This window comes from Diadema antillarum, unplaced genomic scaffold (assembly GCF_040938485.1).
Source record: "Diadema antillarum isolate AM-2024a unplaced genomic scaffold, OU_Dant_1.0 seq00000203_RagTag, whole genome shotgun sequence".
Classification (NCBI taxonomy): Eukaryota; Metazoa; Echinodermata; class Echinoidea; order Diadematoida; family Diadematidae; genus Diadema; species Diadema antillarum.
The window spans coordinates 2,354,072-2,366,894 of NW_027271262.1; the positions used below are offsets into that span (position 1 = coordinate 2,354,072).

The 12,823-nt window shown below is 38.1% G+C and overlaps 1 protein-coding gene across 1 annotated transcript; it reads right to left on the bottom strand.

Annotated features, from left to right (window-relative positions):
* Window positions 1-4,555: 4,555 nt before the first annotated feature.
* Window positions 4,556-8,939, bottom strand: LOC139728859 (patched domain-containing protein 3-like). The gene is made up of 3 exons (XM_071639799.1): window positions 7,940-8,939; window positions 5,398-7,029; window positions 4,556-4,641 (listed from the first exon to the last, which is right to left on the bottom strand). Exons 1-3 carry the CDS (start codon window positions 8,937-8,939, stop codon window positions 4,556-4,558), a joined length of 2,718 nt encoding a protein of 905 aa, XP_071495900.1.
* Window positions 8,940-12,823: the final 3,884 nt, after the last annotated feature.

Consider the following 12,823-nt stretch of genomic DNA (forward strand, 5'->3'; position numbering starts at 1 on the left):
TTTTGTTTATAAGCCATTGCTTTACATTTTTAATTTGTCCTTAGAAATTGGAATCTATCCTCAAGCTTTAAAGATGGCCAAAGTAACACCAATGTATAAAAAAGAACCGAAATCGAACCCTGGAAATTACCGACCTATCTCCGTTCTGCCAATAATTGGGAAGGTTTAAGAGAAAATTGTAAATGATCGACTGGTTGATTTTTTTTTAGTCCAATGATATTTTTTATAAACACCAGTATGGCTTTCGTAAGAGATACAGTACGAAATTGTCTTTAATTGATCTTGTATAAATACACTAATGATATCACTTGATGAAGGAAAAGTAACACTTGGTATCTTTATAGATTTTAAAAAGGCCTTTGATACGATAAATCATGATATTCTTCTATGTAAACTGGGCCATTATGGTATTCGTGGAATTCCACTTCAATGGTTTGCTGATTATCTGTCCAACAGATCTCAACTGCTATCTTATAGAGGAATGGTCTCGACACCGAAGACTATAACTTGTGGTGTCCCGAAAGGGTCAGTTTTGGGGCCTACATGCACTCTTTTTGATATTTATAAATGATTTGCCACGCTCTTGCTCTTTCTTTGAATTCAGATTGTTTGCTGACGACTCAAATATTTTTCATGCTGCTCGCCAAAAAGAAATAGATGTGAATGAAGTAAATGAAAACCTGCACAAAGTTCAAACTTGGTGCAATGCCAATAAAATTACAATCAGTTCAGTTCAGTTCAGTTTCAGTTTATTTTATTTCGACACGGTCACTCACTTCAGCCAATGGCTGTTCTTCAGTGAGTCCGTGAAGAGGTAAAAACAGTTCAAAGTAACATAATACAACATTTTATACTTAGTATACATAACATAATAGATAAAAACAAACACAATTATTATACACTATAAAATCAACAACACATCAAAGAATACTACAATTTATACTGAAATAATACCATAAAATCACTTACGCATTAGAAGAAGAAAAATATGCATATATATACAAACATGTGATAAATGAAAAAGAAACGAAAAAATAAAAGAAAATAAAGTGGGACCATTCAAATATATAGACTTAATACACATACTCATCATAAAACTGCAAGTAATTACCTTAAAAATCCTACCTTTGTATAAAACGTATCTATTGCACTTTTGAATGCAGCTAAAGAAACACTTTGTTTAACATCGCTTGGCAAACTATTCCACATTAGGGCACCACGACAATCAATTTAGATAAAACAAATTATATGGTAATAAGAAGAAAACGCCAGATAGTTGCGATGAGGGGTGCAATAAAACTATCTGACACAGACATTGATGAAGTGAGTGCTACATCCTTCATCGGAACTCAGATTGACTGTCATCTTACTTGGAAACCTCACATTCAATTGGTAAATAAATGTGTTCGAAGGAAAGTAGGTGTATTGTATAAATAATTAAGACAGTAGTATGTTCCGCAGCGCATTCCTGTGCTTTTGTATAAATCTTTTATACAACCACACATATTATATGGTATTGAGGTATGGGGCAGTACTTATAAATCTCACTTAAATTGTATACATATTTCTCAAAAAATGGTTCTGAGAGCTATAACATTTTCTACTTTACGAACGAATTCAGAACCATTGTTCCAACGATTCAAACTTCTAGATGTTGTTAGGTTACATAAGTTTTCAGTTTTAACATTTATGTACGATCTCAACAATGGAACTTTTCCGCACCCACTGTATGAATATTGCCAAATTGTGCATCATACTTACAGGACAAGAACAAATGAAAAAAAGAATGTTGTACTTACCAAAATTTAGAACCACACAGGGACAATTTTCGATTTCTTACTTAGGACCAAAACTTTGGAACACATTGCCACGAGAAATGCGTGAACAAAGCAAAAGATCTACATTTCGTAAATGCCTTGTAGATTTCCTACTCTAATAGATATTATACTGTATCAAGTATGATTAGTTTTCTATGTTAGAAAATGAATGATGTACATTGTATTATAGATATTAACAGCCATTTCAACTAACCATGTAATAATTTTTCTTTTGTGTTTAGCTTTTAGTACATGTATGAATATCAAGGTGACCAATCTCGACTAGCACTTGTGGTAACTTTTGGTTCCCTTGTTAACAACAACTTTGTAGAATTATGCTACACGTATCATATTTAAATATAAATCTCAAATGTCATCCTTTAATTATGTTATTGTAAATGAGTAATAGATAAGTATTTTTTTCACATATGTATGTAATTATACAATGTTATGATTGAAAATGTACATGTTCAATTGTTGTATGCTAATAAAACTTCAAAACTTCAAACTTCAAAAGCAAACACACCATAATCAATAAATATGCAACAAAGAATAATTTATTATGCCCCATAAAAAGGACTGTTGACCAAAACACTTTATACCACAACAATAAGCATTCACCCGAGAGTTGCGAGAGATATATTTGAATACATAGATGTTCGTATATATATATATATATATATATATATATATATATATATACATATACATAATATAGGCCTAAACACGTTGAGATTTCACGTATTGGCTCCACGAAGAAATGAAGAAACAAACTGGTAATGCATTTTTGGCCAATAAAGCATGAGGTTATTCGACTCAAATTTTCGGCGTCCTACGCCTTCTTCAGGAGTCTTGACAATGACGGTATATTAACAAAGCAAAACAAAATTGAACACGTGTTCAATTTTTGCTTTGCTTTGTTGCGATACACCGTCATTGTTAAGACTCCTGAAGAAGGCGTAGGACGCCGAAAATTTGAGTCGAATAAACTCATGCTTTATTGGCCAAAAATGCATTACCAGTTTGTTTCTTCATTATTATATCTACTGTTTTTTCGCAGGCTGAGACAAAGAATAAAACAAACTTATCAATATGCCCCCCCCCCAAAAAAAAAAAAAAACCCAAAAAACAGACAAACAAATAAACAAACTACATAATATAAAAATCTGCAACTGATCTAGATCAACGTCGATGTATTGTAGGGCAATTTGTGAATCAGTTGCACTATAACAACTCGACGCAAGAAACATATAATGACAAATCATAATGTCCTCCCCATCGATAAGCAAAAAGACTGAGTGTAAATAGACATGAGTTCATTTTTCATTAATTTTGATGATGATAATCCGTATATACTACTATGATGTAAACATATTATGAAAGTCATTTTCAATATATATATATATATATATATATATATATGTATATAAACCTCTTCATGAGTCATAACACCTATGCCTCGTTTCATGAAAAAAAAAATCTAAAGACTCTTGTAATGTTGAAAGAGAGTCAGAGGGAGACAAAGAAAGAGAATAAGCTTGAAATTCTCGTCATTATAGGTTAATTAATGATGGATACTTTGTCATACCGTTATACACCCCAGTGGCGCCAAACAATCAATCAATATAGACCTATATGATATAAAATCATATATATATATATATATATATATATATATATATATATATATATTATACATATGTATAAAATATCATTTCTACATTGTATCATATATCATTTTTATGGCATTTAAAAAAAAACTACGAACCGCGCCATTTCATTTGGAAATTTTGCCTGAATTACAAACAAAATCTTTCAATTTGAGCCTATCCATTAAATCAAAATTCTAGATCAACTTCTTCATGAAATTGCGATACGGAATCTGGACAATGAATATAGCCGTATACCCGCATGGTATAACAAGCGAGTTTTTATTATGGGATATTGTGTTCAAATTCACTGAAGTTTCTGCTGACTATTATACCTATATAGTAAAATAGGTATGGTCTGTGCGTCCATATTTGTTTTCTTTGTAAATATACACATATGAATTCGCCTTGCGTACACATAGATGTTGTAAACTACAAATAAACCTACTACCTGCATGTATCAGCAAACATTTCGACCTCGGAATATCGCCTCGAAATATTGTAATGATAACTGCAAACTTCTCTTTCTCAAACCGTCAGCAATATTATACTCTTTTGCATGTTGTGTGCTTTACATGCTTAGACTTTGAAATGACAGCATTGCAATGTTACTATAATATAGAGTATAGGCCAGGCCACTGAACCTAGTCATTCTACAATGTTTCGAGGTGACTGACATTATTGGCGGCCTCAGCATAGGTGGGAATGTGTGTGAGGAAAATGCCAAAAGGGCACTAATAGTGTACAAAGTCTATGGTGTTAAGGCCCTTTTGGCATGAGGCCGACGATATAGCCTACTCCCGTTATAACGAAGTCGTCGGGACAGGTGGTGCTCTTTTGTTGTATCGCAATTTTGTTATAACCGAACGGTGAGGTAAAGAAAGATGCTATAGATAATTATTTTGGAACCTAAATTATTTTGTATTTCGTTGTGACGAGAATTTTGTAATAACCGTGTTCGTTATTACGGGAGTGCACTGTATGTAGCCAAAGACCAAATGCATCGTGATCATACTGGTAAACATTGACAGCATCTAGGTTGCGTATTTTACTCTCTTACAAGAACGAACAATCATTATTTCATGTCTCTCAGTTCTCAGTTGTCCCGTCGTCCGCCTTAAACCCCGCGTTCTGTTGACCCTCACGTTTGGAGATCGTATAGATGTTTGATGTATCTGCAAGGAAACGAAGATGAGCAAAAAAATTAGTACGACAAAGTAAACTGTGAAGATGAATTTCGATTGAAACGCTGTGATTACATAAGGCATAATTATAGGGCGTGAAGACAGATTGAGAATTCGATAGGGGACATGGGAGTGAAGATAGGCCTATAATATACAAAATTGATAATGATATAAAATGCCCAAAAGGAAAGAAAGTTTAAAAAGAGGAAATATGCAGTGGTATAAAAGGAGAAGGTAAATAGAGAAAAGTGGAGTAAAAGATATTGGGAATTGAGTATATTGGAAAGGGAATGACGATAGTATTGACATGGTAAGGGAAAGGGTCAGGAGGAATGGAGTTTTAGAATTTAAGAAAAGGGAGACAGATCATGACGCCAACACTTTCTCTTATAAATTTCTGAATGTTTCTGAGTGTCATACATTATCACACTGTATCGATTAATTTTTTCATATTTTCATATTTTGCATAATAATGTCACCTCCTAATAATTTTGTACAATGAAATATGTCACTCTTTTGTTTTGTTTTGTTTTTTGTTTCTAATTATTTTTGCATTCTATGGGCTAGCTCAAGAGAAATTTGGTTTGTGGTGACCAGTAATACCGCACACAAAATCTAATGACATGCAGGCATGCTAGGGCTTTGAAACTCAGCAGTTCTAGTCAGTCTTTGTCAACATTTTAACCAATCTGTGTCATGTGATTATGTGCAATGAGTTCCCGTGATAAATCACAGCGGCCGTCTTACCGAAATGCTTTTTCGGGTCTTCCTTTGCAAGAGGATCGAGTCGAATACATCCTCCGAAACATGAGAGAAGCACCGGTAGGAAGACCAGACTGTGAAGCATCCCAAACATCATCACCATGCTCATGATCTTGAAGAATGCGCGGAACACGTAGCTTGATGACCAGTTGAGTACAACGATTGCAATGATAGTGGATAGCGCCCCCTGCAGGATTGGCATGCCCAAGGAGTACAGCCCCATGACGACTCGCTGCTCGGCTGTCGACAACCTCTTCGCCGCGTGTTTCCCGGGACAGCTCTCTTTGCCACCGATGAACGCGTACGTGATGTGGGCTGAGAAGTCCACGCTGAAGCCGATGCAGAGGATGATGTTGATCATGGAGATGCCGTCGAGATGCACGCTCCAGAGCGACATGTAGCCGATGATCCCGACCTGGATGGAGACGATGCTGAGCGCGACCACCAGGGAGCAGAGGGGATGAGGAATGAAAACGAGCGCGACGAGGAACATGCTGCCGATGGCAATTGAGATATTCTGGATGGTGAGGCTGCGCACACGTACGAACTGCTCATAGACGATGAAGTACGGGGAGAACGGGGTCAGTGCCAGTTCTGATTCTTCCGATTTCTTCCGTACCTCGGCCATCATGCGGATTTGCTGGTTAGTTGTAATCAAACTGTCTGCAAGAAGTATGAAACGAGAGCTTTCTATTTCAGTCCTGTTTGACCCATCAGCGAAAACGATATCTTCAGTGAATCTGCTGAAGCGGGGATGTTCAAGAAAGTCCCCTGCGAGTGTGGACATGAAGACTTCTCTCGAGACATTACTAGGAACTTTCGCCGCTCTAAGATAGCGCAGGTAATCCCGAAGCCAGAACTCTGTGAACTGGGATGAATGGAAGTAATCACTACTTTCGAAGCCTGTGACAACATTTTCTAACATCCTCTGCACACTTGGGTCGCTATACTCTATTTTTTCTCGAATGGCAACCGAGATAGATGGGCCGTAATGTAAGAAATACTCGGTCCGCGTTTCAAAAAATTTGAAAGCTTGAGAACCTTCTCTCGCTAGTAATTTTAGTTGTAGTCCTTCCGTCACCCTGAGACATCCATATATTGCACCACCTATGTACACACAAAAGACAACCAGTGTAAAGATTTTAGCCACTGGCGTCATCAGCGCTGGTCCGTAGTAGTCCCTGAAGAATCTCATCAGACCGGTCTCGCAAGATCGCTTGAATTTCCATTTGCGATCCTCGGCACTAAGTCCACCTGCACAGAACAATCTATAAATAATTGACTGATCTTTCCTTTTGGGAAGTACTCTTTTAAACGTTAGACAGTGAGCGCTGGCTGCTTCTCTGTGGCCACCATACACCATGCAGGCACCGAAGAAGGTGATTTGGAAGAGGTAGTCGAAGAGGACGGCGACTCCCGTGTAGAAGCAGAAGACGCGCACGGCGGGGAGTGGCGAGATGGCTCCAAACCCGAAGGCCATGGCGTCAGTGAGGGTGGTGATGGTGATCGAGATTGCTGCCTCCGAGTACGTCTTACCCAGCCGTTCCTCTACCGAGTCGCTTGGGTTGGTCTTCCGCCAATGTGCAATCATGATGAACATGTCGTCAAGTCCAATACCTGTAGTGGAGGGAGGGGGAGGGGAAAGGGGTTGTTAAGACGGAATGTAACTGAGGTTATCATCATCTTGTGCGTTGATTTTGTTTCGTATACACGTAGAGACGTGTCCCAAGGGTAGGTAGGAAACATCGAAGTACAGCACGAGAGGCTCTGGACTGAAATAAAGGTTCTCAACTCGATTTTTTATGATACTTGTACCATTTCGACAAGGTGTCTGACCTACTTTGGTCCCTCGTGAAAAAGGTGTACAAATTGGTACTTGAGAGAATGCATGCAGTACTGGGCTAATGTAGTGTAAGGGCCCTCTAATGAGGGCTATCAGGGGTAGATTAGATCACATCTTTTTAATCAACACCAAATTTTCGTGTGAAGTAATTTGTTGCGTACATTATAGGGGTCAGAATAGTGAAGAACTTCAATACTTTGTTATTCTATAATGTACGCACAAAAATCAATTGCATGCATAATGTATGGAAACATTACAGCCTAAGAATATCAAGACAATATAAGAATTATAGGCATGGTAGTTAATGTTCCAACTCTCAAATGCCGCAAAAATCTTTGAATTAATATCTAACTTGTACAATTGAAACTTAAGATGTATCAAAGATTACCATTGAAACAAAATACCTATAATGAAGGGTAAACAGTAAAACAATATATATATATATATATATATATATATATATATATTTCTAAACTTTGTCGTTCTCCTAACTCCACACCATTCTTTCTTGTTAATGTTTTCAAACAAGAAAATCCTTTATTTTCAAATCACGCCATATGAAACCACACGCGGACGCATCGTAAAGCACGTACAAACACAGACACAGACACACAGACACACATACACATACACGCGAACATGTTTGATCAGCAAGATACAAAATTGTGTCTAAAATATACTAACCGAGGATGAGAAATGGCATGGATAATGCAACTATGTTGAAGTTGACCCCTGCGAAGGACAAGAGGCCCAAGGTGGCTGCCACGGCCAGAGACGCCGAGACGATTCCCATGATGCCCAGCACAGACTTGCTGAACACCCAGTCAGCCATGGCGCAAGACAGGACGGAGAAGGTGCACAAAAGCACCGCGGCGAGCGCAACCAGGGGAAAAACCTCGTCAGTGGCGAGCACGAGCTCGTTGTCCAGCGTGGTGGACACGGCGTACGAAACGGAAATGATGTCAGACCGGAAGTCATCTGCATACTGAGAGAACATCTCCTCCCATTCGATGCCAAGTGACTGAAATTCTGGAGTTGTCTTAAGCGAGTATAATATAGCAAAGAGTCCTGCTCTTTCCACCGTTGTCGCTTGGTTTCCAGCGAGCTTTACGTCTCCCAAAGTACCTCCAAGGAAAATAACATTCGTGTCAGGCAGGTGAACAAACGGATATGTGAGGGTTCTTGATCCCACGAGACTAGCATTGTACTTTAATAATTCGAGCAGAGGATTCGATTGACATACATCCAAATGAGAGGCACACATGTCGCCATAATGATGCGGAATGCCACGAGAGTCTTCAACGGTTAAGGTTTGCACTCCACGATCGAATCGCAATATCTCGGCTACTGCTTCCTCCGTTATGATATTGCCACCGACAAGGGACTCGATGATAACTCTCGCCCCAAGATCTTCCGAACCATTTCCCCGACTCTGCCAGTAATTGTTGTAATCGACTGGAAAGACCTCGTAGAAAAACGGAGCGTCTTTACGAGCTTGACTCGAATCGGGCGAGAATAGAAAGACGATGTCAGTTTCTATCTGCAGGAACATAATTCCGACAGCCAGGCCTCCTGCTAAGATCATGGGTCCCAAGAAGAACACCAGCGGATGCCGTGCAACCAATTTACCGTACCTGTAAAAGACTCTCGAAAGAACTCGGTCGATGCAGTTGCAAGACGCCATGGTGCGCTCCTTGCAGACGACAGACCTCAGAATGATACGTTCGTGACGTTGAGTGTGTCAACTGCTATCAAAGCTCGACTGCAAAATGAAAGTAACGATGTATCTACTCATCGCGACATGAAACAATTTTCAACAGAACTATGTTCGCAGCGCTTGGCTTTATTATGGAGAAAGTTATTGATGATCACTCTTTATACATGCGCCACGCATGCAACTGGCATATTTATGTACACATTCACTTATTCTTGGGCAGACGATGTACATTCCTTCTTGAGATTTCCCTCTTCTTTATTAGCCCTCCACGCGTCAGTGCCCATCCACAGAAGTGTTCTTTTCGACTCGTTTCTGTCTTCTTCTCGCTTGAAGGAAGCTTACGTCTGCAAACGCTGACCCAAGTATGGACATAACGTTATCGATTTCCTAATGTTTCATTCAAGCAGTCACCAGCAGAATACGTAGTTCTACTAAAAAAAAAAGAAGATCGATGACTGAACATTAAAAGTTCCTGTAATCCAAATTTATGTTGACCTCTACTAGTGATGACATACATAGCCGAATCACAAAATACCTCATGAAAATATGCATCATTTTGGAATCTTTTTTTAATTTTTAAAGGATCACCTCTGAAAATATAATCCAGATCATTTTTCCATATTCCAGCTGTGACATCACAATCTTGTATGTGCCTTACCATTTATTTCTACGTAAAATAACGAATATACAAGTAACGTTCCTTAGAAAAAATAACAAGTTGTGGCAAGTGCAGGAGATAATAAGCAATAAATGATAAGGAACACTGCTGTTTCAATTATTGTTCAGTTCAAGTGTTGTAGGAGGATGATGTCACAACTGAAATATGAATAAAGTTGAGTTGGATGATCTTTTTAGAGGTTCGGCCTAACAGGGTGTAGCAAAAAAAATGGAGGTAATATGATGCATTTTCAGGAAGTATTTAGTGATTTTGGTCATTTTTTTTTTAAATCAGGCAAAAAGGTATCAAAAGAGACCAGTTAACACGCAGATTGCTGGGACTCTTTAAATTCAAGTCGATGTTATTAGACTGTTCATTGCGTCGTCAGAGGCTTCGATCAATGTTAGAACAACTTCAAGTAATGCATCATGCAATCTTTGTGTGCGGGAAATTGATCTAAGATCGAATCGTCTTCATTTCTTTTCACTACACTTTTATTTCATGTATTACTGTTAGGAGAATACTGTATATATACATGTACTGTTCAATAATTGCTTTTATTCCCCCCCCCCCCTGCGTGTCAGTATTCATCTCAGAACATTACGATGCAGTTCACTTGTTTGTTATTCTGTAGCGAATATGGAAGGTGTCAAATTACCTCGGCACTTCATCTCTCTCCATTCATACGATGAGAGGTATAGGACCTTTTTACTTTTTTTTTTTTTGGTAAGAAATATCTGATCATTCAATTATTGTGATAAGAGGATCCTCAATCTTTTCCAGATAATCCGTGTAGAATACCACATCCATTCTCAATAATTGATTGACTTCGTCTTCGCAGAACCTTGAGGACTTGTCCACATTCCGCATGCAAACATTTTTGTGACAAACAGTGACGTCTCACCCTTGCGTGCTTGTGTGTTCCATTATGTGTATTTTATTCGTTTGTATGTGTCTGTGTGTGTGATATTTTTAGGCCGTTTGGTGTTCATTGGAAACCTTTATCCCCGACATGGATGGGTGCTCCATCATAGGGTTTAGATATCCGCCACTGGAGAACAGTAGCCCCACCTCGTTTGTTACGTCATAAGAAGTGTCTCAGACTCGCAGTCGTGACAAATCATACTCATAATGTTCTCAGGTCCACCCACAATAACGCCATTGACACTTCACGCAAACAGATATGCCAGTGGAGTCAAACCAAACTGTTAGTTCTCAACGATAATCTAGACGAGAAATACAAAATACAATCTTGTTGTTACTGCCGCAGTTCATAGCAGACCCTGACCAAAATTTGTCATGCTTTTCTTCTTCTTCTTCTTCTTCTTTTCTCACGTAAATCAGCTGCCAGCACGAAATAATGTTATAACGAATATCTACAGTTATCAAGTCAGTCTGCCTTGAGCCCAGAAAAAAGAAAGAAAGAAAATACAATGGGAAAGAGAAGGGGGATACTCCGGTGTCATGAAAAAGTAACCCGAGTCTGCTTCTTGACAATATACAAATAGTTCAATGTTTACTGGTTGTGTCGCTTGTCTTCACTGACCTCTGTATTTACTACATTCTGTGATATGTTCGTGGCTTTTGTATTTTTGGTGTTTATATGCATTTTCTTTTCTTTTTTTTTCCAGCCTTGAATAAAAAAAAAGTCACCTTTACTCATTGCCATCAAGGCATTACTTTTTAAATATTTTTGAATGTCTGCATCTATATGTACGTGTACATCAATATAACCACATGTGTATCAAGTTTTAACCTTATGTAAATGTGATGTTTAATTATAAGACTGTAAGGAATACGATATTGGTATGACAGAATAATTTAATAGGTTTTCAACATTCTGATTTTTTTTTTAACTGTGAATGTATATACTTTTATTCTGTACGCATGGCACTAGTCTGCGGACTTACTGTTATGCTTCTTTTGATTTGCAATAAAACCGAATTGAATTGAATTGAATTGAATTGGGGAAAACGTAAAAATAAGAGTGAAATCTGATATCTGTAAAGCTTGTTTATACGAGTGTATAATTTTGAAGAAAAAAATACCTGCAAGAGTTAGTTGCTGTGACACTTTAGGGCGGCTCTTGAAGGGAAAGGCGTAATTATGAATTGCGGGGATTTGGAGGTATAAGATATCTGTTTATTCATACAATCTGTATTGAACAATGCTGGCTGTCCTTCGACGGGTATAATAAAGCTGCATTGTCCGATCGTAGCAGAAGGCCATCTGGGAATTGTTGTGCATGGAAGTATTGTGACGTCATATTGGTCGGCTCCCTAAACCAGGATTATCTCTCAGCCCGTGTCCCTGTGTTTGTGTTTTTGTTTTGGCGTCGTTTGATGCTTGAGTGCGAAAAAAAAAACAGAAAAAGAAAAAGAAAAAAGTCCAGTGAGCTTGAAAGGCATAATAGGACTTTGTGTGTAGGAAATATCAAAATAAGATTTAGAAAAGTCGAATAAGAAACAACAAACACTTATCCTTCTCACAATATCTGGTGTTTCTGGCTTGTCCTTCATTCACGCGACCAAGCACATAAATTAGTTTATCACTCTTAGCTATATACGTCTAGAAAATAATGATAGCAACAATGACACTAAAACGTTGTTTTCCATTTATTTATCGATCACGCATGCATTCAAGAAACAAAACAGCATTAACATATCATTATTTTTTTCACAGTTGTCTTTATATATTCTGAAAAGAAAAACCCACACTCCCCTTAGTGCATTTCTCCTCACTGTATAGAAATCAACGTTAGTTGTCTGCTGGACAAGTCATGTTATGTTGACGAGCATTCACCGTAGATGGGGTAATACGAAAGGCTGCCTTGCTAACACAATCATATCCGCCATCCACGTCCAAGACAGAGTTGACTGTCTAGTGGTTTACCCAACTCCGTAAGAGAAGGAATAAAGAAGGCTCGCATTCATAATACGCCTTACATGTCAGTCAAATGTTGTCAAACACAGCAATATAGTTTACGTAATCATCGAAAACTGCAGTTTACTTGAAGAGAACGACACCACTGCCACTTAAAGGGATGGTACAGTATTGGTTGAGATGAGAATTGGGCTTTTAACTCTTTGTGACATACCAAGAAACTACTTATGAAATAGTATAGAGCATACCATTCTAAGAGGAATTCAAAGTTTATTTGATGAAATTCGGTTTTGGAATGGCTGAGACATCC